Genomic DNA, 25,758 nt, shown 5'->3' on the forward strand with positions numbered 1-25,758 from the left:
AACTAAGAAATACCACAAAAATCTTTATGGCAAAAAAAAAAACACTTTTCCAACATCATTGCAAATGCCCTAAACCGCCCACACGAACTCTTCAAGCTAGTCACCCAGACTATGAACCCAGTCTGTCTAGAGGCCCCCACTTCTGATTCACAAGAATTTTGCAACACATTATCGGATTATTTCATCAACAAAATTGAAAAAAATCCGTGAAAGTATTCAGCAAAATAGAACCTTCATCAACCCCTCCCCAAATCACAAACCGAATACCCACATAAAACCGCCGCAAACAACTAATTTCACTCTGAAACCCATTTCCATCGATGCCACAAAAAATATCATAGGTACTCTGCGTAACAGCACAGCGCCCAATGATATCATCCCCACTAAACTGCTGAAAGAATGTGCCGATATTTTGGCACCAGCTATCACGCAGCTCATAAACCAGTCATTCAAGGAGGGCATGGTGCCAACCTTGCTTAAACAAGGTACAATCAAACCAATTAAAAAAAAAACGCCCCTGACCCCCAAAGACCCAAACCACCGTTGACCCATAACAGGCCTAAATGTCTTCTCCAAGGTAATGGAGAAAGTAGTTGTACAACAGCTCCAACATCATTTAGACACACATAAATTACTCGATCCGTTTCAATCGGGTTTCCGTCCTGGTCACGGGACAGAAACGGCACTGCTCAAAATATGGGATGATGCTCTCGAGGCAGCTGACGAAGGAGAATCTTGTCTCCTGATACTGTTGGACCTAAGTGCTGCTTTTGATACTGTAGACCACAAATTATTACTGACTCGGCTAACTGAAGTAGCCAGAGTCTCAGAAGGTGATTTATCCTGGTTCTCCTCCTTCTTGGAAAACCGATCACAAACCGTGAAACTGGGGCCTTTCACTTCGGAAAAACGCACGGTGTCATGCGGAGTCCCTCAGGGATCCCCTTTGTCGCCTGTTCTGTTCAATATCTATCTCCGCCCTATTTTTGAAATCATTAGTAACCAGAAGTTACTTTACCACTCTTATGCAGATGACACACAACTGTATTTTCGCATCTGCAACAAAAAGGATCATTATCTCCGACTAGAGAAATGCCTCACTATGATAGAAAACTGGATGACAAAGAGTTATCTTAAACTCAACGGCTCAAAAACAGAACTTCTCCTGTTTCACGCCAACCGAAAAAATCATCCCGCAACAACATGGACACCCCTGCCCATTCTGGGTAAAACCATCGCCCCTAGCGCCAAAGTCAAAAGTTTCGGAGTCATTTTCGACACCAACATGACAATGGATGCGCAAATAGGGTCAGTAGTCAGCGGATCGCACCATCTGCTGCGCCTACTACGCAGACTCATTCCCTTTATTCCAAAAGAAGACATGGCAGTCGTGGTGGGTACAATTATCTACTCCAGACTTGACTGTGCAAATGCCCTCTATCTCGGACTCCCTAAATACCAAATCACTCGTCTGCAAGTCGTTCAAAATACGGCGGCTTGACCAGTGACTGGGAAAAAAACATGGGAATCAATCTCATCTTCTCTGAGATCCCTTCATTGGCTGCCAGTAAAAGACAGAATCACTTTCAAGGCACTCTGTCTAACGCATAAGTGTATTCAAGGAAAGGCCCCCCAATATCTATGCGAAAAACTAAAAGCTCACAACCCCAATCGCGTTCTGCGATACACCAACCAAAATCTACTCCAGATACCCAAAGCCAGATACAAGTCCAAAGGAGAACGTAGATTTGCAGTCCAAGGACCTAGACTGTGGAACGCTCTACCAACCGCCATCCGATTTGGAGGTGAACCACTGAGCCTTCAGAAGAAAGATCAAAACCCATCTCTTCTGAGGTCAAAAAAGTCTCACTCAGGAAATGGACACTAAGCGACCAGAGGCGATTCAGTTCGCATGTGTTGTGCTATATAAGTTTTTCACTCACTCACTCAACCCCTTTAACTGACAATTGCACGGTTGTGTGACGCTGTACCCAAACAAAATTGATATCCTTTTTTTTTTTTTTTTTTTTTCTACAAATAGAGCTTTCTTTTGGTGGTATTTGATCACCTCTGCAGTTTTTAATTTTTGTGGACTTTCTGCTATAATACACATTTAAAAAAAAAAAAAAAACATTGGTTTAGGCCAATATGTATTCTGCTACATATTTTTGGTAAAGAAAAATTGCAATAAGCGTAGTTTCATTGGTTTGTGCAAAAGTCTACAATATAGGGGATAGATAGGGGCTAAACTAGGGCTTGGCCAGGCATTGTATTTTATATATAACAGGCGCCTGATCCTGCTGTATTTGCTAGGATTGGAAGATAATCTGTTGTGTGAGGGTTGCAAAGGGGGAGGAAGTTGTATATCTTGATTGCAATAAGGAAAAATTTTAAAATGAGTGATTGCACACGCATCCTTCAGGTGAGTATTCAGTAGCTGCACTAATCGAATTGAAAAGACTGGCTGCACTTAAATAGGAAATCAAACAATGGTTACTTCACTTATCTGGACAACATGAACACAGTCCCTGTCTGGGACTTTCTCCATTGATGCATTTCCCCCCCAAAGCTGGGTTTATTTATAAAAATTAAACCTTTACAATTAAGCCCAGCCTTGTGGGTGGAACAATTGCAGTCTGTGGGTCAAAGGATAGTCCCTTGCTGGCATTCAGCACCCAATCCTCAATGGGGGGGAAACAAATTCAGGGTAATAGATGCATCTTTGGCAGCAATTGCAGCCTTGAGCCTATGTAGGTAAATCGTCAGGGTTTTGTTTCCATTTTCCTTGGCTCCAGCTCTGTATGTTTGCCAGGAATTGTGTAAACGTTTTATGCTCCATGTAATTTTCTTGCTGGGAGACATCTTTTTTTCTAAACTCCAGTTTTATGCTAACTGCACCAGGTTTTCTTCAGGGTTTCTCTGTATTTTGCTGCATTCATTCTCCTTCCTCTCACAAGAGTTTCAAGTGATCATAAGCCTAAATTTCTTAAAAAAACCCCAAAAAAACATGATATACTTGCCTGCTCTATGCAATGGTTTTGCACAGAGCAGCCACGATCTTACTCTTCTGGGGTCTCCCGCTGGTGCTCTTGGTCCCCCCCCCCCCCAAACACACACACACACTTGACACCATCGCAAGCTCTTTGCTGTGGGGGCACGCGCGCAGGCTCAAATCTAAGCTGCACTGTTTATGTCCATTGATGCCCACTCTGTACCGTTGCCCAATCCCCCCCCCCATGCCTTAATAGGGAAAAACACAGACGCCTATCTTGATTGACTTTATTTCAAGGAATGATATCCATAGAGTAAAATGAGAGTCTCTGGTGATCTCCACATGCGCTGGACAATTCAAGCCACAATGTTTCACAAATGCCGCAATTCTCAAAAGAAATAGGACATCATCATTGCGCAGATATATTCTCCTCACTCCCCATCCAGCACAATCAAAGCACTATGGGTGACGTCACTGGCTCCTCCTGACGCACTGCGTCACTAGACACATGACTTTCTCAAGGGTCCCTTTTTATTTTTATTTTTATTTTTATTTTTTTGTTCTTTTAGCAGAGACCCTGGAGAATAAAACGGTGGTTGTTGCCATTTTTTCGTGGTATTTGCAAAGTGGTTTTTCAAACAAATTTTTTGGGGAAAAATATACTTTCTTGAATTTTACTGCAAAAAAAAAAAAAATCTCATTAGGTGACGCTTTAACGTTTTTTACAAGTTTAGAGTTACAGAGGAGGTCTAGCACTGGAATTATTGCTCTTGCTGTAACATTTGCAGCAACATGAACACTGTTTACAAATGTGTGTGTGACCTATGTATGCGTTCCCCCCTGAGCACGGGGGGACTTCAAAAAAACAATTATTATTTATTCATTTTTTTTATTTGTACACCGTCACTTCAAATGTTGTTTGGGAACATCTTTATTGCTAGCACAAAATTTTTTAACATCCCTTGTGATAATACTAATGCATGACAGGTCCTCTTTATGGAGAAATCTAGGGTCTATAAGACCTCCAATCTCTCCTATACCAATATGATGCTTTCCAAAAAAACACACATATATATATATATATATATATATATATATATATGTCTTGAAGTATTTGTGTGTATGATTAAATTTGTATTCCAGATTGGTATCTGTTGTCCCTCCACCTCTGCACCTTGTATTCATTGCCTGGTCTGTTACATGTTTTCAGCCAGTCTCTCATTGCCATCTGTTTGCGATTGGTTAGCTTCAATCCATGTGAAAACCCTCTGCTTTTCTCGTTTTCAGGGACTCCACATTGGCAGACGAAGCTGGAAGCCGCACAGAATGTCCTGCTTTGTAAAGAAATATTTGCACAGTTGTCTCGTGAAGCCGTTCAAATCAAATCCCAAATCCCTCACATTGTCGTCAAGAACCAAATTATCTCCCAGCCATTTCCTGGTAAGAAATGTATGTTTTATGACTGTCGGAGGAGATGACTTTAGAGATCCGTTTAGTCGGCCATTTAGCTAGAAATGGTATTTATTACCTAAGGCTTTGTATTTAGAACTGTGTAGCTTTTTTTTATTTAATTTTTTCTAGAAACTTTCTTCATTCAGAATTTGAGAACTAAAGGAATGAATGAAGGAAGCTTATTAGAGAAATGCGTAGGCTGCCATTGTTTACCTACTTCCAGGACCTGGACCAAGTATGCAGATCAGGATATTTAGGCTTCATTTCCATGGACGTTTTTACAGCCACTTTTCTGAGCGTTTTTTACAGCTTAAAAATGCCTGTCCATGTTAAGCACATTTCCTGTGTTTACAGAGGCTACAGTGACCCAAGAAAATGTTGCTGATAAAACGCTGGAGCTCAAAAACGCAGCGGTAGTGTTTTTTGTGCGTTTTTTGAGCGTTTTTGCGCATTTTTTATTTTACGGTTTTTAACATCTGGCGTTTTTACAACTCTAACGCTGGAGCTTCAGAACGCACTGGTCCTGGTTTTTTTTTGCAGCTTAAAAATGGCTCAGCCATCTACAGCTCAAAAATGTCATGGTGGGCATGAGGTCATAGACCAGGGGTCTCAAACTCAAATTACCTGAGGGCCACAAGACAAGTTTTCATATGCCATGGGGGGCCGCATGCAAACTTTCAAACTTCAAAAACAACAGTACTGGTGTCGGCGAACACATTATTACCACCAGCACTGGTGTCAGCGAGCGCATTATTACCACCAGCAGTAACTCAGGGTTTGACAAATGTGCTTGGAATCTAGGAGCCAGCTAAAAAAGTTAGGAGCCAGAAAACGCACCCTGTCCCGACGAGCTTGCGCGCAGAAGCGAACACATACGTGAGCAGCACCCGCATATGTAAACGGTGTTCAAACCACACATGTGAGGTATCGCCGCGATTGGTAGAGTGAGAGCAATAATTCTAGCTCCTCTGTAACTTAAAACATGCAACCTGTAGATTTTTTTAAACGTCGCCTATGAAGATTTTAAAGGGTAAAAAAGTTTGTCGGCATTCCACAAGCGGACACAATTTTGAAGCGTGACATGTTGGGTATGAATTTACTCGGCGTAACATTATCTTTCATAATATTAAAAAAAAATGGGGATAACTTTACTGTTGTCTTATTTTTTAATTAAAAAAAGTGTATTTTTTTCCCAAAAAAGTGCGCTTGTAAGACCGCTGCGCAAATACGGCGTAACAGAAAGTATTGCAAGTTGCAACGATCGCCATTTTATTCTCTAGGGTGTTAGGATAAAAAATATATATAATGTTTGGGGGTTCTAATTAGAGGGAAGAAATTTTTTTTTTTTTTGCTCCCTCCACTTCCACCCTGCCTGCGGGCCATTTATAACTGGGCCGCAAATGGCCCGCGGGCCGGTACTTTGAGACCACTGTCATAGACTAACATGGAGAGCCGTTTTTAAGCTGCAAAAAACGCTCAGAAAAGTGTCTGTAAAAACGTCCATGGAAATGAAGCCTAAACTTCATTTGCTGCATAGCAAGCGAAGGCTGGAAATTACTGGGAGCTTTTGGATGAGCATGACCTCCATCCAGGAAGCTTTAACCACTTCAACGCCAGAAGATTTACCACCCCTTCCTTCTTTTTACAGCACTGTGTCACTTTAGCTGACAATTGCGTGGTTGTGCGACGCTGTTATACGCAGATAAATACGGTGTGTGTGTGTGTGTGTATGTGTGTGTGTGTATGTATTATATATATATTTAGTAATGGCGGTGATCAGTAACTTATCACTGGACTGCGATATCGTGGCAAGCAGTCTGATACTGGCACGTTGTTGACACTTTGTGGGAACCAGTAACCCTAATACAGTGATCGGTGGTAAAAGCAGAATAATTAAAACAGCCCGCACAGAGCTTGTCAATAGTCCTGCAGCAGCGCTGCAAACTCCTGGTTTGATAGAGAAAATGGCTAGTGTAGAATGGCCAGATCAGATGTAGTCAGAATATGTGCTCCAATCACCAAACAGGACAATCACCACGTGGGGGGGATATAGGGTCCCCTTCGGGGGAAACACTCACCAGACGGTTTCTTTTAAATAGCGTTTCAATCTATATCTCCTTGTGTGCTGCCCTTAGATGCTGAAATCTGCATACCCTTCTTACTTCTGGATCACCGTGTATGTCTTTTTACTCTCAAGGTATCGTATCCACAGATGTATAAGGGAAGGAAAAAATCCATATAGTACAGTATCGTTTAAAAGCTTTAATGTCACCCAAAAAAAAGAAACCGTCTGGTGAGTGTTTCCCCCGAAGGGGACCCTATATCCCCCCCACGTGGTGATTGTCCTGTTTGGTGATTGGAGCACATATTCTGACTACATCTGATCTGGCCATTCTACACTAGCCATTTTCTCTATCAAACCAGGAGTTTGCAGCGCTGCTGCAGGACTATTGACAAGCTCTGTGCGGGCTGTTTTAATTATTCTGCTTTTACCAGTGACTTTTATATTTTAAGCAGCTGCTTTTATTATTGTTTTAGTGTGTTTATTAGAATTCATTGTCTCTGACTTTGTGGGTTATCCTAAAGCGCAGGGCTGTACTATAATTAGAGGGCCAGTGATTAGTACTTTTGCACACTAATACAGTGATCATTGCTAAACCTATGCACTGACACTGTACTAATGACACTGGCTGGGAAGGGGGTTAACATCTAGGGTGATGAAAGGGTGTAATGTGTGCCTTACCAGTGTTTGTGGCTAATCTACTGTGTGAGGTGATTTCTTCATCAGTTTAGGCCAATATGTATTCTGCTACATATTTTTGCAAAAAAATCCCAATGAGCGTATTTTGATTGGTTTACGCAAAGTTATGGCATGTACAAACTATTGGATATTTTTATGGACTTTTTACGTGATTTTTTTTTTTTACTAGTAAGGGTGGCCATCAGCGACTTGTAGCAGGACTCCGAAATTTGCGGCGGAAAAACACTGACACTAACTGACACTTTTTCGGAGAACCAGTGACACTAATACAGTGATCAGTGCTAAAAATATGCACTGTTACTGTACTAATGACACTGGCTGGGACGGGGTTAACATCAGGGGTGGTTAAAGGGTTAAGGCCCCATGTACACTGCTGCTGATAAAGACGTTTAGGCTCCACGCACACTGAAGCTCATAAACGGCTGTTTTTGGGAGTTTGGGCATTTTTTTTTTTTAACAGTACATAAACTCCCCTTTGCTATCCTGTGTCTATGCACACATGGAAGTTTTTGGACGTTTATTAGCAGTGGAGTTTATGGGCTGTTGTCTGAATGCCCTAAAATCATGTTCAGTAGCTTTTTTTTCTGACCACAAAAAAAAAAAAACGCTCAAACTTGTTTCACCAGCATTTTTTTTAGTTTTTGAAAAAAAACACCATTGCGGTAAAACGCTATTGCAAAAAAAAACTTAAACGTTGAAGGACTGGCGCTTTTATAACATTATTTTAACGTCCAGTGTGCATGGATCCTAAGGCTTAAAGTGGTTGTATTCTATTCATCCAAACATTCCCATAGACACACTCCTAAACCTTGTGAACAGCCTTCCCAGAAGAGGTGAAGCTGTTATAGCTGCAAAGGGTGGGCCAACTCAATATTGAATCCTACAGACTAGGACAGGGATGCCATTAAAGTTCATGTGCGCTTGAAAGGCAGGTGCCCCAATACTTTTGGTAATATAGTGTATATTTAAAAAAAATATTGTATCAGTGTAAAAAATGCAAAGTGAGTGAACAGAAGAAAAATTTGAATCAAATCAATATTTGGTGTGGCTACTTTTCTGGCTTCAAACCAGCATCCAGGATTTTGTAAGCTTAGTCAGATGTAGAATGAACCAATTCTACCGAGCAGATGCCAATGATCATCAATTTCATATGTAGGTTGAAACAGTCAAGAAATTAAACAGATGTGTAGGTGGTTTGAAACTGGGTGAGGAACTGCCAAACTCTGCTACTAAGGTGAGGCTGTCAAAGACAGTTTCATTCCACAGGTCAAACCATGACAAGACTGAGCACAGCAACAAGACCTCAGCAAGGTCTCTCCCTGGCAAGGATTAATCAGTCCAAATCAGGGGTTCAAGCTCTTGCAAAGAAACAAGCAACGCTGAGGACCATAGAAGCAGTGGTCGACTAAGGAAACTTACTGCACCAGATGAGACACGTCATGCTTGCTTCCCTTCCACTTTGGAAGATGTCCAGCAGTGCCATCAGCACAAAACTGGTGGAAACCAGTGGGACCCAGGTACACCCATCTACTGCCCAGAGAAGTCTGGCTAGAAGTGGTCTTCATGGAAAGACACTTTGTTATAGAAAGCGGTACAATGAGTATCTGCAGGCAACTGTGAAGCATGATGGAGGTTCCTTGCAAGTTTGGGGCTGCATTTCTGCAAATAGAGTTGAAGGTTTGGTCAGGACCAATGGTGTCCTCAATGCTGAGAAACACAGGCAGATACTTATCCATCATTCCATACCATCAGGGAGGTGCGTGATTGGCCCTAAATCAGGGTTCGACAAAAATAATTGCGACAAGAAATAGCGACCTGGCGCCCGGGGAAGCTTAAGGCAGCAAAGCCGCGGCCTCAATTACCGGCCGCCGCGGCCTGCCGTGATCGTGCGGTGGGGGCGCACAGAGATACAGGATACCCCATCCTGTGTCTCCATGCGCCCCCGCCGCTTTGCAGCCTTCTGCAGGCCTAAGCTTCCTTCTGTGATCTGGCGCCATCTTGTAGTGGCCATTGGCATGACAAGTAAACCAGCAATTCTAATTTGTTTTTTCACTGTATTTTCACTGCCATCTCCTTCCCTCTAATTGGAGCCCCCAAACATTTTTATATATATTTTTTTATTCTACCACCCTAGAGAAAAAAATGGCAGTTGTCACACCGTATTTGCGCAGCGTTCTTGCAAGCATACTTTTTTTGGGAAAAAATACACTTTTTTTAATAAAAAAAAAACAACAGTAAAATTGGCCCAATTTTTTTTATATTGTAAAAGATAATGTTACGCCGAGTAAATTGATACCCAACATGTCACGCTTCAAAATTGCGTCTGCTCGTGGAATGGCGACAAACTTTTACCCTTTTAAAATCTACATATGCGACGTTTAAAAAAATTCGACAGGTTGCACGTTTTGAGTGACAGAGGAGGTCTAGGGCTAGAATTATTGCTCTCGCTCTACCAATCGCGGCGATACCTCGCGCGGGTTGTTTGAATACCGTTTACATATGCGGGCGCTACTCACGTATGCGTTCGCTTCTGCGCGCGAGCTCGGCGGGACGGGGCGCGTTTTCTGGCTCCTAACTTTTTTAGCTGGCTCCAAGAAAATTTGTCGAACCCTGCCCTAAATTAATTCCACAGCTGGACAACGACCCCAAACATAGCCAATGTCATTAAGATCTATCTTCATGGATTCCGGGAAGTGATGGTTTGGCCCCCACATAGCCCTGATCTCAACATTGAGTCTGCCTGGGATTACATGAAAAGAGAACGATTTGAGGCAGCCTACATCCACAGAAGATTTGTCGTTCTCTAAAATGTTTGCAACAACCTGCCTGCCAAGCGCCTTCAAAAACTGTGTGCAAGTGTACCTAGAAGAACTGATGCTGTGTAGAAGGCAAAGGGTGGTCACACCAAATATTGATTTAATTTTATTTTCTGTTCATTTAATTTCCATTTTATTTGATAAAAAAACCTCTATCAAAGATGTACAAATTGTGCCTTTAAATTTACCAGCAAATTGGGTGATGGCGTTGGCTGCAGTGTTATAAAACATCTTCCTTACCTTGTTAAACACGTCCTCCTTTGTTCTTTTACAAATGTAAAATGTTCTGTCCCCCGTGGTGCAGGTTTTGTGTATAAAGCTAAAGCCCTAATATTTAATAGGACTGGTTCTTTGGAAGTTCTCTGGCATAGACGGTGGCACAGTTAGCGGCCTTCCCCATTATGCTGTTTCCTTGGTATCCTTTGTAGAGGACTTCCATCCATCTTCCAATGTGCACAGCCTGTTCCTTGCCGCTCTATGCTGCAGGCTTGATTTTTGTATGCAGCATGTGTTTCTGAAGAGCGAGTCGTGTTCTGCTCCTGTTCAGGGTAGATGTATTCTACGTACTTATGATGCCCTTCCAAAAAACATTGTTGTTCAATCTGCCATTAAATGGGATCTGTAACATGTACATTGTCTTCAGTCACTTGTACAATTTGTCATGTGACTTTGGACATCAAAGTCACATAACAATCACACCCCATTCTTTTCAATGGTACCCATTCAATACAGCACAACTTGACCTCTACGCCAGTGCCACCCGGCCCTTTAAGAAGTTAAGGATGCTGGGAGGCGAGGCTTAAAATCACGTGACCACCATGATTGGCTTTTGCGGCGGTCACGTGATCCAAAAAAACTGGTTAGGCTCTGGCAACTGTGCTGGGAGCGCACAGGGTGCGTGCGATCGACACAGCTGTACTGACCGCAATTTGTGCAAATATGCAGCCTCTCGGCACCCAGAACCAGCCACCAAGAGGCTGCATATCTGTCCGTTTTTAAAATGGAAATGAAAGGGAAAACATTTGTGTAAAAATATGATTTTTTTTTTTTTTTTTATAAATACCTTCTTTTTTTTTAATATATTTTTTATCACATTCCCCCTATTCCCAGCTGCATAAGAGCTGGAGGAGGAGAAGCATTGGCACACTGAGCTTCCCAGTGAATGGCTGCGCAGCAGGGGAGTGTCAGGACAAGCCTGATCATTGGAGGGGAGCACACTGAATTCCAAGTGAAGCTCTCCGGCTTAGTGTGGTCAGTTTTTAATAGGAAAGCAGAGGGACTGGCAGGAACACTGGGGATTTCACACAAAGGAAGCAATACAAATACATCGTACAAGCAATACAAATATGTCATACAGCAGACACCTATCAGGAACAGTAAGTGCAGGAGTAAAAAAAACACTCAAGTCGCAGCGACTTTAAAAAAGGTGCCTGCACTACTTTGGTGTGACTTTTGATGGGACTTTGATCCATAGAATGTAAAGTCGGATCAAAAGCACACCATAAGTCGCATCAAAGTCGCACTTGAATTCGTGCAACTTTGGAGACACGCTGTGAATGGAGCCTTTAGGCCTCGTACACACGATAGGTTAACCAGAGGACAACCGATTGTGTGTGGGCGCCATAGGTTGTTTAACCTTCGGATAAAAAAATGTCAACTTGCTTTAAAATGTAACCGATGGATTGCTAACCGATAGGTCAAAACCGATCGTTAGTACGCACAACCATCGGTTAGAAATCCACGCATGCTCAGAATCAAGTCGAAACATGCTTGGAAGCATTCAACTTCGTTTTTTCAGCACGTCATGTTTTACGTCACCACGTTCTGACACGATCGGTTTTTTAACTGATGGTGTGTGGGCGCGACGGACCATCAGTCAGCTTCATCGGTTAACCTAGGACAACAGTCCTTCAGACCGTCGTCCTCTGGTTAACCTATCGTGTGTACGAGATGTAAAATGTAAGTGCTGACCTAGATCCAAGGCACGGGTGGAAGGATAGGTAAGTATTGTACCTTTTTTTTTTTTTTTTTTTTTTTCTCTTGCATGGATTTTTAGTATTTTTTGTAAATAGTTGGTTTAAAGCTGACTTCTTGGCACAAAAATACAATCAGCTTGCCTCAATTTGAATGTGTTTTTTCCAAGTAAAGTTCCACATCTTCTGTAATTTATTAATCTTCCTTCTGTAATAAAGCTTCTTTCCCTAAAAAAAAAAAGTCTGCTGGTTATACCATCCCTCCACATCTGCGTCCATGCAGGCTATGTTGTAAGCCACCCCTTTGTAGTCTTGTGTTCCATTGTGGGTTTGTTGGCATGTGGGCCCTATGTGAGCTTGGCCCTGTGCTCTTCTGCTCCTCTGAAGGCCTTTCTAATTTAAAGCAGTTCCTGTCCATTAGTGGACTCTGTTACTCAAGTCTCTAAACTGCAGCCCTGGGGCCAGATGCGGCCTTTGCTTGCTTTTATCTGTTCCTTGTGGCACTATTTTCATCCACTGATACCAACAATGGGACATCATTTAAATGGGAGGTTATCTGTGCTTGGAATCGTATATATAATAATAGATAGCAGCCAAGCCTACAACCTTGATACTAGGCAAACAACCTTAAAATTGCAAAGTGTGGCACTAGACATGCACTGTATATATAACAGACTACATCCGAGTGGCATGGTTCAACCAATCATGGAAGTTGACTCTATATACCTTGTGTAGACTCAATGGCCCGAATTCACAAACAGCGGCGCATATTTATGCCGCCGTAGCGTATCTTTTTTACGCTACGCCGACGCAGAGGCAAGCACTGGATTCACAAAGCCAGTGCTGGCAAATCTGCGCTCTGTTTCCTAGGCGTAAGCCGGCGTATGTGGAAGTGGGCGTGAGCCATGCAAATGAGGCGTGACCCAATGCAAATGATGGGCTGAGTCTCGGACAGTTACGTATAATGAACGGCGCATGTGATGTCCCGTGGACGCATCCCAGTGCGCATGCTCAGAATCACGTCGGATCTAATCCCTAAGATACGACGGATCACCGCCTACGGCATGAACGTAACCTACGCCCAGCCATATTTACGTCCAACGTAAACAATGTAAAATACGTCGGCTTGTGTTCCCTGGTGCAGCCCTTTGCATGGATGCTGCTGAGTTACACCTCCTTTATGGGGCATAAATTTACGCCGGACGTATAACTTTACGCGCACTGCGTCGGACGGACGTACGTTCGTGAATCAGCGTATCTCCCTCATTTGCATATGTGAATAGAAAATCAATGGGAGCGCCAAATACGTCCAGCGTAAATATGCGCCCACTCTATACTGGCGTAGGCAAGTTACGTCGGTCGGATGAAGCCTGTTTTCAGACGTATCTTGGTTTTGTGGGCACGGCGCATAGAGCCCAGTCTAATGTGCAACATGCAAGTGGTGCACCCAACAGATTCTAAGCCACAGGGGCACCCAAGGAGGTAAACCACATGCTTAGTCATACATGAGATAAAAGTTCCAGTCGGGTAGTTGGCACTTGTACAAACCAAGGTAAATTCTGTGACCCTCCTGTCTCCGATTTGGTGCATGCTTTAAACTTCCCACATAGATAATAACCTTTCCGAATGCCAAAAAATTTGGGTCTAGCTGGGGGATCTCAAACATTCTGTGCCACCATATTTCTCAAGCTGGGTGCTCCCTAAAAATTACTTGTGGTTGGTTAGGTAACTGAGGGCCCAAAACACGGTCATTTTTTTAAAAACTGGCAAATGCTTTTCTTTTTCTTTTAATTAGCCAATGGTGGCTTGAATAGGTAGTGAGGAAGGCTGAGCAAAAATCGCCCAATGTTCTCCTCTCCTGGGGGCCATCAATAATCCATAGTTGGTGATTCCTTCCCCCACCTATCTAAAACTCACTTATTATATTCCTTTGTCAAAAATCTTGCTTTAAGAGCCCTTTCACACCGGAAACGCCTATAGCGGAGCGTTAAAATAGCGGTAAAACACCGCGATTTTACTGCGTTTTTACAGCGTTTTCAATTCATTTCAATGAAGAGGGGTGTTTTTGGAGCGTTTTAATAGCAATTTTAATAGGTGCAATTCCATCCTAATCTTAAAAATTGGCCTTTAGGCACTGCCAATAACCTTGACGGGTGATGGCAGGAATCCAACGGAAAGTACAATTTCTGTCTGCTTAATAAAAGTAGAGGTTACTATACTCCCATTCTGAATGGAAATTTTCAGGTCCAGAAAATGGACCTCAGTGGGGCTATCCTCATGGCTGAGGACAATTCCTCCTATCATTAATATTCAGATTAAAAAGAAAAAAATATATATTTTTTAATATTCAGATCACCCAGGAAAGAACCCAGGACTGAAGATCCCCCTCCGATACAAAAAGGATATCGTCGATATATCTTTTCCATAGGATCAATTCAGGACGTCCAAGTCTGCCGCCCCCCCCCCCCCCCGACCCCCATCCATGATTTTGTTTAGGACGTTTGGAGACCGCAGCTGTAGAGAGTAGCTGTAAAAGTGTATTTTGGCAAATCTAGCATTATAAGATGTAATCCTTAGCACCAAACTGCCGATTAGTGTTTTTATTCTCATTGGTCACCTGACTGTCGTCTTCCCACAGGACTCCAATTGTCTATCTCCTTCTGCCACTCAACAAATGACAAGAAGTCTCAGAAATCGTTTTCTGAAAAGACCAGCCCTGAAGATCACCTTTATGTCCTGGAACACAACCTGCACCAGATTGTTAGAGAGGTGAGCCAACTGACATAAACACTCATTATTTTGCCTGTACAAAAAAAGTGTTTTTTTTTTTTTTTTGTTCTGTTACAGACTCATAATATAGTATACTTTTTTAGCTCGGTATTAAAATGCCATACAAGATTTCCGGTAACGCCCAGTGTTAAATGGACTGGCCTATACAGGTCCTGTTTGCCTTGTTTAACCGCTTAAGAACAGCCTCAGGTACATATACTGTGGCAGGGGGCCCTTATGTGCAAAATCGCATACCTGTATGTGATTTCAAAAGCAGGGTCTGGGGAGCCAATTGGCTAGGTCCAGCGAACCTGATGTCCTCTGGGACCCGCCGATCATTCCCGAGGCAGACAGAACGGTGGTCTGCCTATATAAACAAGGAGATCTTGTGTTTCTGCTAAGCAGGAACATGGATTTCTGTCTTCCCCCCAGTCAAAGCACCCGCACCCACAGGGAAAACATTTAACCCTTTGATTGCCCCTGATGTTAACACCTTTCCTGCCAGTTTCATCAGTATAGTGACGGTGCATTTTTTTAGCACTGATCACTGTATTGATGTTACTGGTGCCCAAAAAGTGTCACTTGGTGTCTGATTTGCCTGCCGCAATCTCGCTAAAAATCGCTGATCACTGCCATTACTAGTAAAAATAATAAAAAATTCCGTAAATCTATCTCATAGTTTAACGCTATAACTTTTGTGCAAACCAACCAATAAACACTTATTGGGATTTTTTTTTAACAAAAATATGCAGCAGAATACATATTGGGCCTAAACTGATGACAAAGAAATTAGATTTTTTTTTTTTTTATGTATTTATTTATTGGATGTCTTTTAAGTAAAGCAGAAAAAAAAGTGTGTGTAAACATAAAGACACAAAACTGTAATTTTTTTTTTTTTTAAGAATCGACAAGAAGTGGGACACAATCATGAAGTGGAACGAAATTTATTGAATATTTCAAACTTTTAAAATAAATAAAAACTGAAAAATTGGGTGTGCAAAATTATTCAGCCCCTTTACTTTCAGTGCAGCAAACTCTCTCCAGAAGTTCAGTGAGGATCTCTGAATGATCCAATGTTGACCTAAATGACTAATGATGATAAATAGAATCCATCTGTGTGTAATCAAGTCTCCGTATAAATGCACCTGCACTGTGATAGTCTCAGAGGTCCGTTTAAGGTGCAGAGAGCATCATGAAGAACAAGGAACACACCAGGCAGGTCCAAGATACTGTTGTGGAGAAGTTTTAAAGCCGGATTTGGATATAAAAAGATTTCCCAAGCTTTAAACATCCCAAGGAGCACTGTGCAAGCGATAATATTGAAATGGGAGTATCAGACCACTGCAAATCTACGAAGACCTGGCCGTCCCTCTAAACTTTCAGCTCACACAAGGAGAAGACTGAGATGCAGCCAAGAGGCCCATGATCACTCTGGATGAACTGCAGAGATCTACAGCTGAGGTGGGAGACTCTGTCCTTAGGACAACAATCAGTCCCTGTATACTGCACAAATCTGGCCTTTATGGAAGAGTGGCAAGAAGAAAGCCATTTCTTAAAGATATCCATAAAAAGTGTTGTTTAAAGTTTGCCACAAGACACCTGGGAGACACACCAAACATGTGGAAGAAGGTGCTCTGGTCAGATGAAACCAAAATCCAACTTGTTGGCAACAATGCAAAACGTTATGTTTGGCGTAAAAGCAACAAAGCTCATCACCCTGAACACACCATCCCCACTGTGAAACATGGTGGTGGCAGCATCATGGCTTGGGCCTGCTTTTCTTCAGCAGGGACAGGGAAGATGGTTAAAATTGATGGGAAGATGGATGGAGCCAAATACAGGACCATTCTGGAAGAAAACCTGATGAAGTCTGCAAAAGACCTGAGACTGGGACGGAGATTTGTCTTCCAACAAGACAATGATCCAAAACATAAAGCAAAATCTACAATGGAATGGTTCACAAATAAACATATCCAGGTGTTAGAATGGCCAAGTCAAAGTCCAGACCTGAATCCAATCGAGAATCTGTGGAAAGAACTGAAAACTGCTGTTCACAAACGCTCTTCATCCAACCTCACTGAGCTTGAGCGGTTTTGCAAGGAGGAATGGGCAAAAATTTCAGTCTCTCGATGTGCAAAACTGATAGAGACATACCCCAAGCGACTTACAGCTGTAATCGCAGCAAAAGGTGGCGCTACAAAGTATTAACTTAAGGGGGCTGAATAATTTTGCACGCCCAATTTTTCAGGTTTTGACCGTGCAATTGTCAGTTAAAACAAAATCGTGCAGTATAGCAAAAAATGGCCTGGTCCGAAAGGGGGGGGGGGGGTAAACCCTCCAGAGCTCAAGTGGTTAAACAGTATCAGCTGCAGAAGAAATTTACTTAGAAGTCTGCTAAAATGGTATTTACCCAGAAGTCATTTCTCCAGCTGGAAAGTCCTTTTTGCACACTTTACCCCCAGGCAGCATTGGCTGACGTCTCCTTGTATTTAGCGATCCATTGCACATTTTGGCAGGTGGTAAATGAAGGCATGACATAACGTTTTTTTTTTGTTTTTTTTCCTTTTTCTTTTTAGTTTCACAAACAAACTTTGAGTAATATTGTGATGCCACATCCAGCCAGTGCTCCATTTGGACACAAGCGGATGCGTCTTGCCGGTCCCCAAGCCTTCGATAAGAATGATATAAGCCTCATGCAGCAGAGCGAGGGACTGCTGGAGAAAATAATCAAACAAGCAAAACACATTTTCCTCCGACGCAGGTTAGTGATCGCGCTAATAATGCAGCAAGTCATGTTTTTGGCCCTTTAAATTGTATATATCTAATACCAAAACGTGTTTTTATTTTGTATGAGCTAGCAATTTAAAGGGGTTGTAAACCCTTGTGGTTTTTCGCCTTATTGCAGTCTATGCAACCTGCGGGTGTCTCAGGTCCTGATTGGATAGATTGATAGCAGCGCAGCCATTGGCTCCCGCTGCTGCCATTTAAATCCAATGATGTGGGGGGCGGGGCCGAGTTGCTGTCTTTGTCAATAGACACATCAGCAGCACACGGGAGAGCGCCCACACGAGTGCCCCGAGGAAGAGCGCTTCTCCAACGGGGCACTTGAGGAGAGGAGGAGCCAGGAGCACCGCTGAGGGACTCCAGAAGAGGAGGATCGGGGCCACTCTGTCCAAAATTAACTTCACAGAGGAGGGAAGTATGTTTGTTTTTATTTTATTTTTTTTAAACAAAGGTTTAGTTATCCTTTTAATAAAAACCCTGTTAGTTTTTATTAAAGCGGTGGTTCACCCACAATAACAACATTTTAGCATTAAATTAAGCATAGTAGCGCGAGCTACAGTATACCTGTATTTTTTTTATTTTTTTTTGCCCCGTACTCACTGTGCAATCCTATAGTGAAGATTCCGACTCCCCGCGGGGAATGGGCGTTCCTATCCAGAGGGAAAATGATTGAGGGCCGGCTATGGCACGTCGCGCTCCCCGAAGATAGCCGGAGTAGGTCTCGGCTCTTCGCGGCGCTATACGACGCCTGCGCACAGACTATGTGCAGGCGCCGTGAAGAGCCAAGTCCTATTTCGGCTATTTCCGGAGAAGCGTGACGCACCAGAGCCGGCCGTCAATCATCTTCCCTCTGGATAGGAACGCCCATTCCCCGCGGGGAGTCGGAATCTTCACTATAGGATTGCACAGTGAGTACGGGGCAAAAAAAATAAATAAAGGCATACTGTAGCTCGCGCTACTATGCTTAACCACTTAAGCCCCGGACCAATATGCAGCCTAAAGACCCAAGGTGTTTTTACAGTTCGGGACTGCGTCGCTTTAACAGACAATTGCGCGGTCGTGCGACGTGGCTCCCAAACAAAATTGGCGTCCTTTTTTCCCCACAAATAGAGCTTTCTTTTGGTGGTATTTGATCACATCTGCGGTTTTTAGTTTTTGCGCTATAAACAAAAATAGAGCGACAATTTTGAAAAAAAAGCAATATTTTTTACTTTTTGCTGTAATAAATATCCCCCAAAAACATATATAAAAACATTTTTTTTCCTCAGTTTAGGCCGATACGTATTCTTCTACCTATTTTTAGTAAAAAAAATCGCAATAAGCGTTTATCGATTGGTTTGCGCAAAATTTATAGTGTTTACAAAATAGGGGATAGTTTTATTGCATTTTTTTTTTTTATTTTTTTTTTACTACTAATGGCGGCGATCAGCAATTTTTTTCGTGACTGCGACATTATGGCGGACACTTCGGACAATTTTGACACATTTTTGGGACCATTGTCATTTTCACAGCAAAAAATGCATTTAAATTGCATTCTTTATTGTGAAAATGACAGTTGCAGTTTGGGAGTTAACCACAGGTGGCGCTGTAGGAGTTAGGGTGCACCTAGTATGTGTTTACAACTGTTTGGGGGTGTGGCTGTAGGAATGACGTCATCGATCGTGTCTTCCCTATAAAGGGAATGACGCGATCGATGCGCCGCCATAGTGAAGGACGGGGAAGCCGTGTTTACACACGGCTCTCCTCGTTCTTCAGCTCCGGGGAGCGATCGCGACGGAGCGGCTATAAACAAATAGCCGCGCCGTGGTCCCGGATCGCTCCCCGAGCGGACCCGACCGCCGCATGTAGCGGGGGGGGTCCCGATCGGACCCCCCACCCGCTAATAGGCGAGGACGTACCTATACGCCCATGTGCCTGTACGTGCCATATTGTGGACGTATATGTACATGCGGTGGTCGGGAACTGGTTAATTTAATGCTAAAACATTTTTTTTTATAGGGTGAACCCCCTCTTTAACTAAAAAAAAAAAAAAAAAGGATTTGGGTTTAGATATACTTGTATATCTGTTGCAAAGCAAAATTGCCTGCATGAAAAGACTTGGATAGATGCTGCCATTCTTTGACTCCTCGGTTGCATGCTAGTATAGTGGCAGGGGAAGCATATATTCATAAATCATCAGAAAAATGAACACTCCTGGGAGGGAAAAAAAGGTGGGCTCACATTACAGGCCTCTGTTTTTAGGGGCTTGTTTGGTGCAGTGCATCAAAGTAGCATCTCTCAGAATGAGGCTCACTGGTGTTAACTACCATAGTTTTTATTTGATAGATTTAAAGTGCATCTAAACCCAGGAACAAAAATATAGTATATTGTGGCTTACCAATCGGATGTAGTGGCTGCATTTTAATTATTTTTATTTTTTTTACTCCATTTTCACTTGGTATCATTTTCATCCTTGCAGTATAACACTTTCTGTTCTAGAGTGATAACACTTACTATACTGGGGGAGCGGCATTGTTGTCCTAGGACATGTTAGAACTACAGAACACCTCCCACTCTTGGGCTAAATAGTGGGTTGGAGTTGTTGTTCAGAGGTGAATTTGGCAGGGCTGATAACATTGCTTTAGATTTCAGTGCAGCACATGAAACTAGGTATTCACTGGATGTCTGGAAAGGTTAAGGACCTTGCCACTTTTTGCGATTCGGCACTGTCGCTTTAACTGACAATTGCGCGGTCGTGCGACGTGGCTCCCAAACAAAATTGGCGTCCTTTTGTTCCCACAAATAGAGCTTTCTTTTGGTGGTGTTTGATCACCTCTGCGGTTTTTATTTTTTGCGCTATTAACAAAAATAGAGCGACAATTTTGAAATAAAATTAATATTTTTTACTTTTTGCTATAATAAATACCCCCCAAAAATATGTACAAAAAAAAATTTTCCTCAGTTTAGGCCGATACGCATTCTTCTACATATTTTTCGTAAAAAAAAATTGCAATAAGCGTATGATTGGTTTGCGCAAAAGTTATAGTGTCTACCAAATAGGGGATAGTTTTATGGCATTTTTACTAATATTTTTTTTTTTACTAGTAATGGCGGCGATCTGCGTTTTTTTTTTTTTTTTTTACCGATACTGAGACCTTATGGCGGACACCTTTGACACATGTTTGGGACCATTGGCATTTTTATAGCAATCGGACTAAAAGCTTATTTCATCACATAATTAAAGACAAAGGCCCAGATTCACAAAGCACTTACGCCGAGGTATAATAAGTTACGCCGACAGAAGTGCAAATGTGCGCCGTCGTATCTGTGTGCCAGACCCACAAACAGATATGCGTCTAAAACCAGGCTACACCCCGCCGACGTAGCTTGCTTACACCGGCGTAGGGTGGGTGCACATTTAGGCTGGGTGCATGGTGCCGCTTCCATTGATTAGCCATTCAAACATGCAAACGAGGGAAATACGGCGATTCATGAACCTGCGTGCGCCCGACGCAGGCTAAGCGTAAGTTGTACGTCTGGCCTAAAGTTATTCCCCATAAAGGAGGTGCAACCCAGCAGCAGACATGCAAAGGTCTGCACCAAGGAACACAAGCCAGCGTATTTTACATAGTTTAGGCAGTTGTTCCGACGTGGTTGTGAGCAGGGGGATCCGTCCACGTCACGGCGCATGCGCAGTTCGTGATACGTATCTGTCTGGCGCTCGGTCCATCATTTGCATGGGGTCACACCTCATTTGCATGGGTCACGCCCACTTCCACCTACGCCGGCGTACGTCTTTTGAATCCCACGCTACGCTGGCGCAGCGTTGGGAGCACTGGCTTGCTGAATGCATTGCTTGTCTCTGCGCTGCGTTGGCGTAGCGTACATTGTTTACTCTACGGCGGCTTAATGTGCGCCTTGCTCTCTGTGAATCTGGGCCAAAGTACTCTGTGAATCGTTATCCTTTTTGTAAATCTCGTTTTTTGTTTCTAGAACTGCACGCACCATCGACAGCCTGGCCAGCAGGATTGAGGACCCACAGATACAAGCTCACTGGTCAAGTATTAATGATGTGTACGAGTCCAGTGTGAAAGTCCTGATAACATCCCAAGGTTATGAACAGATATGCAAGTAAGTGATTTATTTAAGTAGGCTTTGAATCCAGAGGTACTTTTATGAATGGATTGTTCCCCAGGGAGCCAATATAAGCTTGGAAACCTGAGCCAGAAGACTGATTGAATCCTGGCACAATTCACTGAATGTGTCACCGACAAGTGCGCGTATCAGCTGACAGACTAATATTTCATTATGAGTAGCATAGGCCCTTGTTGGTATATTTTTCAGAACTTTGAACGGCACATTCTAGGTTGTAAGATGATAAGTATAAGGCCTCATGCACACTCAATGTTTTTAAAAATAAATCCCATGTACATAAATATTCACAACTATTGCTCAATACTTTGTTGAAGCACCTTTGGCACCAATTACAGCCTCAAGTCTTTTTGAGTATGATGCTACAAAGCTTGGCTCACCTATGTTTTGGCAGTTTCTCCCATTCTTCTTTGCAGGACCTCTCGCGCTCCATCAGGTTGGATCGGGAGCGTCGGTGCACAGAAATTTTCAGATCTCTCCAGAGATGTTCAATCGGGTTCAAGTCTGGTCTCTGGATGGGCCACTCAAGTAAATTCACAGAGTTGTCCCAAAGCCACTACTTTGTTATCTTGGCTGTGTGCTTAGGGTCGTTGTCCTGTTGGAAGATGAACCTTCGCCCCAGTCTGAGGTCCAGAGCACTCTGGAGCAGCTTTTTATTAAGGATGTCTCTGTATATTGCTGCATTCATCTTTCCATCGGTCCTGGCTAGTCTCCCAGTTCCTGCTGCTGAAAAACACACCCACAGTATGATGCTGCCATCACCATGCTTCACAGTAGGTATGGTATTGGCCTGGTGATGAGCCTGGTTTCCTCCAGACATGACGCTTGCCATTAAGGCCAAAGAGTTCAATCTTTGTTTCACCAGACCAGAGAATTTTGTTTCTCGTGGTCTGAGAGTCCTTCAGGTGCCCTTTGGCAAACCCCGGGCAGGCTGCCATGTGCCTTTTACTGAAGAGTGGCTTCTGTCTGGCCACTCTACCATACAGGCCTGATTGGTGGAGTGCTGCAGAGATGGTTGTTCTTCTGGAAGTTTCTCCTCTCCACAGAGAAACACTGAAGCTCTGTCAGAGTGACCATCAGGTTCTTGGTCACCTCCCAGACTAAGGCCCTTCTCTCCCGATCACTCAGTCTGTAGACCTCCTGTCTCGGAGGTCTACAGACAATTCCTTGGACTTCATGTCTTGGTTTGTGCTCTGACATGCACTGTTAACTGTGGGACTTTATATAGACAGGTGTGTGCCTTTCCAAATCATGTCCAATCAACTAAATTTACCACAGGTGGACTCCATACAAGTTGTAAAAAATAAAAAAAAACATCTCAAGGATGATCAGTGGAAACCGAATGCACCTGAGCTCAATTTTGAGTGTCATGGCAATAACTATGAATACTTTTGTACATGTGATTTATTTTTATTTTTTTAATACATTTTCAAAGATTTCAAACAAACTTTTTTCACATTGTTTGTTATTATGAGGGGGTGTTTGTAGAATTTTGTGGAAAATAATGAGTTTAACCACTTGTCCACCGGAAGACGTCATATGACGTCCTCGACTTTGTGTGGTGATATCTGAATGATGCCTGCAGCTACAGACATTATTATTATTATTATTATACAGGATTTATATAGCGCCAACAGTTTGCGCAGCGCTTTACATCAGGGTAGACAGTACAGTCACAATACAATCAATACAGGAGGGATCAGAGGGCCCTGCTCGTTAGAGCTTACAATCTAGAAGGGAGGGTCAAGTGGAACAAAGGGTAGTTAGCTGTGGGGGATGATCAGATGGACTCAAATGAAAAAACAGTTATGTGTGGGAAGGGTAGGCTTCTCTGAAGAGAAGGGTTTTCAGGGATCCTCTAAAAGCTGATAGAGAAGGAGATAGATGGATAGATTGGGGTAAGGAGTTCCATAGGCATGGAGAGGCTCTAGAAAAGTCCTGGAGACGAGCATGGGAGCAGGTGATGAGAGAGCTAGAGAGTAGGAGGTCTTGAGAAAAACGAAGAGAACGTACAGGTTGGTATTTAGAAACTAGGTCAGTGATGTAGCTGGGGGCAGAGTTGTGGATGGCTTTGTAGGTAATTGTTAGTATTTTGAATTTAATTTGTTGGATGAGCGGAAGCCAGTGGAGGGATTGACAGAGAGGAGTAGCAGAGACAGAGCGGTTGGTAAGGTGGATTAGTCTGGCAGCAGCATTCATGATAGACTGAAGGGGGGATAGAGTATGCAGCGGTAAGCCAATGAGGAGGGAGTTGCAGTAATCGAGGCGAGAGATGACCAGGGAGTGAATTAAGAGTTTTGTGGTGTCATTGGTTAAAAATGGGCGTATTTTGGAGATGTTGCGAAGGTTGAGGCGGCAAGATTTGGACAGTGATTGAACGTGAGGCTTAAAGGAGAGTTCAGAGTCCAGGACTACTCCTAGGCATCATTCAGATATCGCCGTCTTCAGCCTCCGATTCTGTGCATAACAACGATCAAATCGGCGGTTCCACTGCTTGATCGTTCTTATAGGCATCCCCTCCCGCTGCCATCCGGTGCTTCTCCGGGCTCTCCCGTGCCATTGGGGGCCCGGAAAGCGAATCGGTCGGCGCTGCCTGGAAAGCATAGAGATGACTGGTGACCAGATGGTCACCAGTCATCTCTATGACCGTCGGAGTCCCGGGCGCGATGTTATGACGTCACGCCCGGTGCCTGGAAGTAAACAAAGCCGCAATCGCGACTGTCGGCATGTGATCGGTGACTTTTTTTTCACCGATTTTCATGCTTGTAAGATTGGAGGAGAGATGTGGGGTCTTATTGACCCCACATCTCTCCATAAAGAGGACCTGTCACAGTGATTCCTATTACAATGGATGTTTACATTCCTTGTAATAGGAATGAAAGTAATCAAAAAAAATGTAAAAATTAAGTAAAATAAAAAAAAAAAAAAATTTCAAAACGCCCCTGTCCCCGTTATCTCGCTTGCAGAAGCAAACACGCATGCAAGTCCCGCCCACATATGTAAACGCCGTTCAAAAATTGGGCTAACTTTACTGTTTTGTTGTTTTTTAATTCATGAAACTGTTTTTTTCCAAAAAAAAAGGCGTTTGAAAAATGATTGTGCAAATACAGTGCGAGGAAAAAAGTTGCAATGACCGCCATTTTATTCCCTAGGGTGTCTGCTAAAATTATGTGTGTGTGTGTATATATATATATATATAATGTTTGGGGGTTCTGATTAGTTTTCTAGCCAAAAAAATTGTGATTTTTACATGAAGGAGAGAAGTGCCAGAATAGGCACGGTGGACAAGTGGTTAATCCATTTTGGAATAAGGCTGTAATATAACAAAATGTGGAAAAAGTGAAGCGCTGTAAATACTTTCCTGATGCACTGTATATTATGTCGTGGACAGTGGTTATAAAAAGGGTAGTTGGTTTAAAATTTCATGATGGCTAAATTTGTTTTCAATATTTTTCCTCCAGGTCCATTCAGTTGCAGCTGAATATTGGGGTGGACCAAATCAAAGTTGTACACAGAGATGGGAGGGTCATCACGCTGTCTCATCAGGAACAAGAGCTGCAAGACTTCCTCCTCTCACAGGTGATACTTGTTAATATTCCATTTGCATTAATAACATGGGATAGTCATGGTTAAAGCCCAACTTCAGCTTCTTTTTATAAAAAAAAAAAGCCCAATCGTTGCCTTAAACAGAACATCTTCCACTACAATATTTCACTCCTCTCCGTGCTCTTGCCTTGCACACAAACTTGCTGCCCTGGTTCTCTTCTGGGTTAAATGGTGCCCAGTGACATTTAACCCCCTTGCCATGAGCTCAGAGCATTAAAGGTCGCCCTGGACTCCCAAGGGAATTCTGCATAGTTTGGAGACAGATTATGTACTACCTCTCTGCAGCATTCACGGCCACCCACTGCTGGATAGAAGAGACCACTGGTGTCACGTGACCAGACCGTAGAGGACACCTGGGTATACATAATGGGGTGGGTGGAATAGCTAGAGTTGGGTCCCTTTTTGTTCTTTTATTTTTTTTTTTTGCAGTAAATATTGACTCAAATTGTTTATTGTGTATTAGAACTCCAGAAT

The 25,758-nt window shown here is 42.9% G+C and overlaps 1 protein-coding gene across 2 annotated transcripts in view; it reads left to right on the plus strand.

The window, feature by feature from the left end:
- MED17 (mediator complex subunit 17) overlaps nt 1-25,758 on the plus strand; it is a 57,601-nt gene that overhangs the window by 24,219 nt on the left and 7,624 nt on the right. For both annotated transcript variants that reach the window (XM_040340149.1, XM_040340148.1), the window contains exons 6-10: nt 4,280-4,432; nt 14,633-14,763; nt 17,340-17,524; nt 21,520-21,657; nt 25,140-25,257. In XM_040340149.1, the coding sequence (XP_040196083.1) occupies nt 4,280-4,432; nt 14,633-14,763; nt 17,340-17,524; nt 21,520-21,657; nt 25,140-25,257 (725 nt within the window). The remainder of the gene's footprint in view (nt 1-4,279; nt 4,433-14,632; nt 14,764-17,339; nt 17,525-21,519; nt 21,658-25,139; nt 25,258-25,758) is intronic.

This window comes from Rana temporaria, chromosome 2 (genome assembly GCF_905171775.1).
Source record: "Rana temporaria chromosome 2, aRanTem1.1, whole genome shotgun sequence".
NCBI lineage: Eukaryota > Metazoa > Chordata > Amphibia > Anura > Ranidae > Rana > Rana temporaria.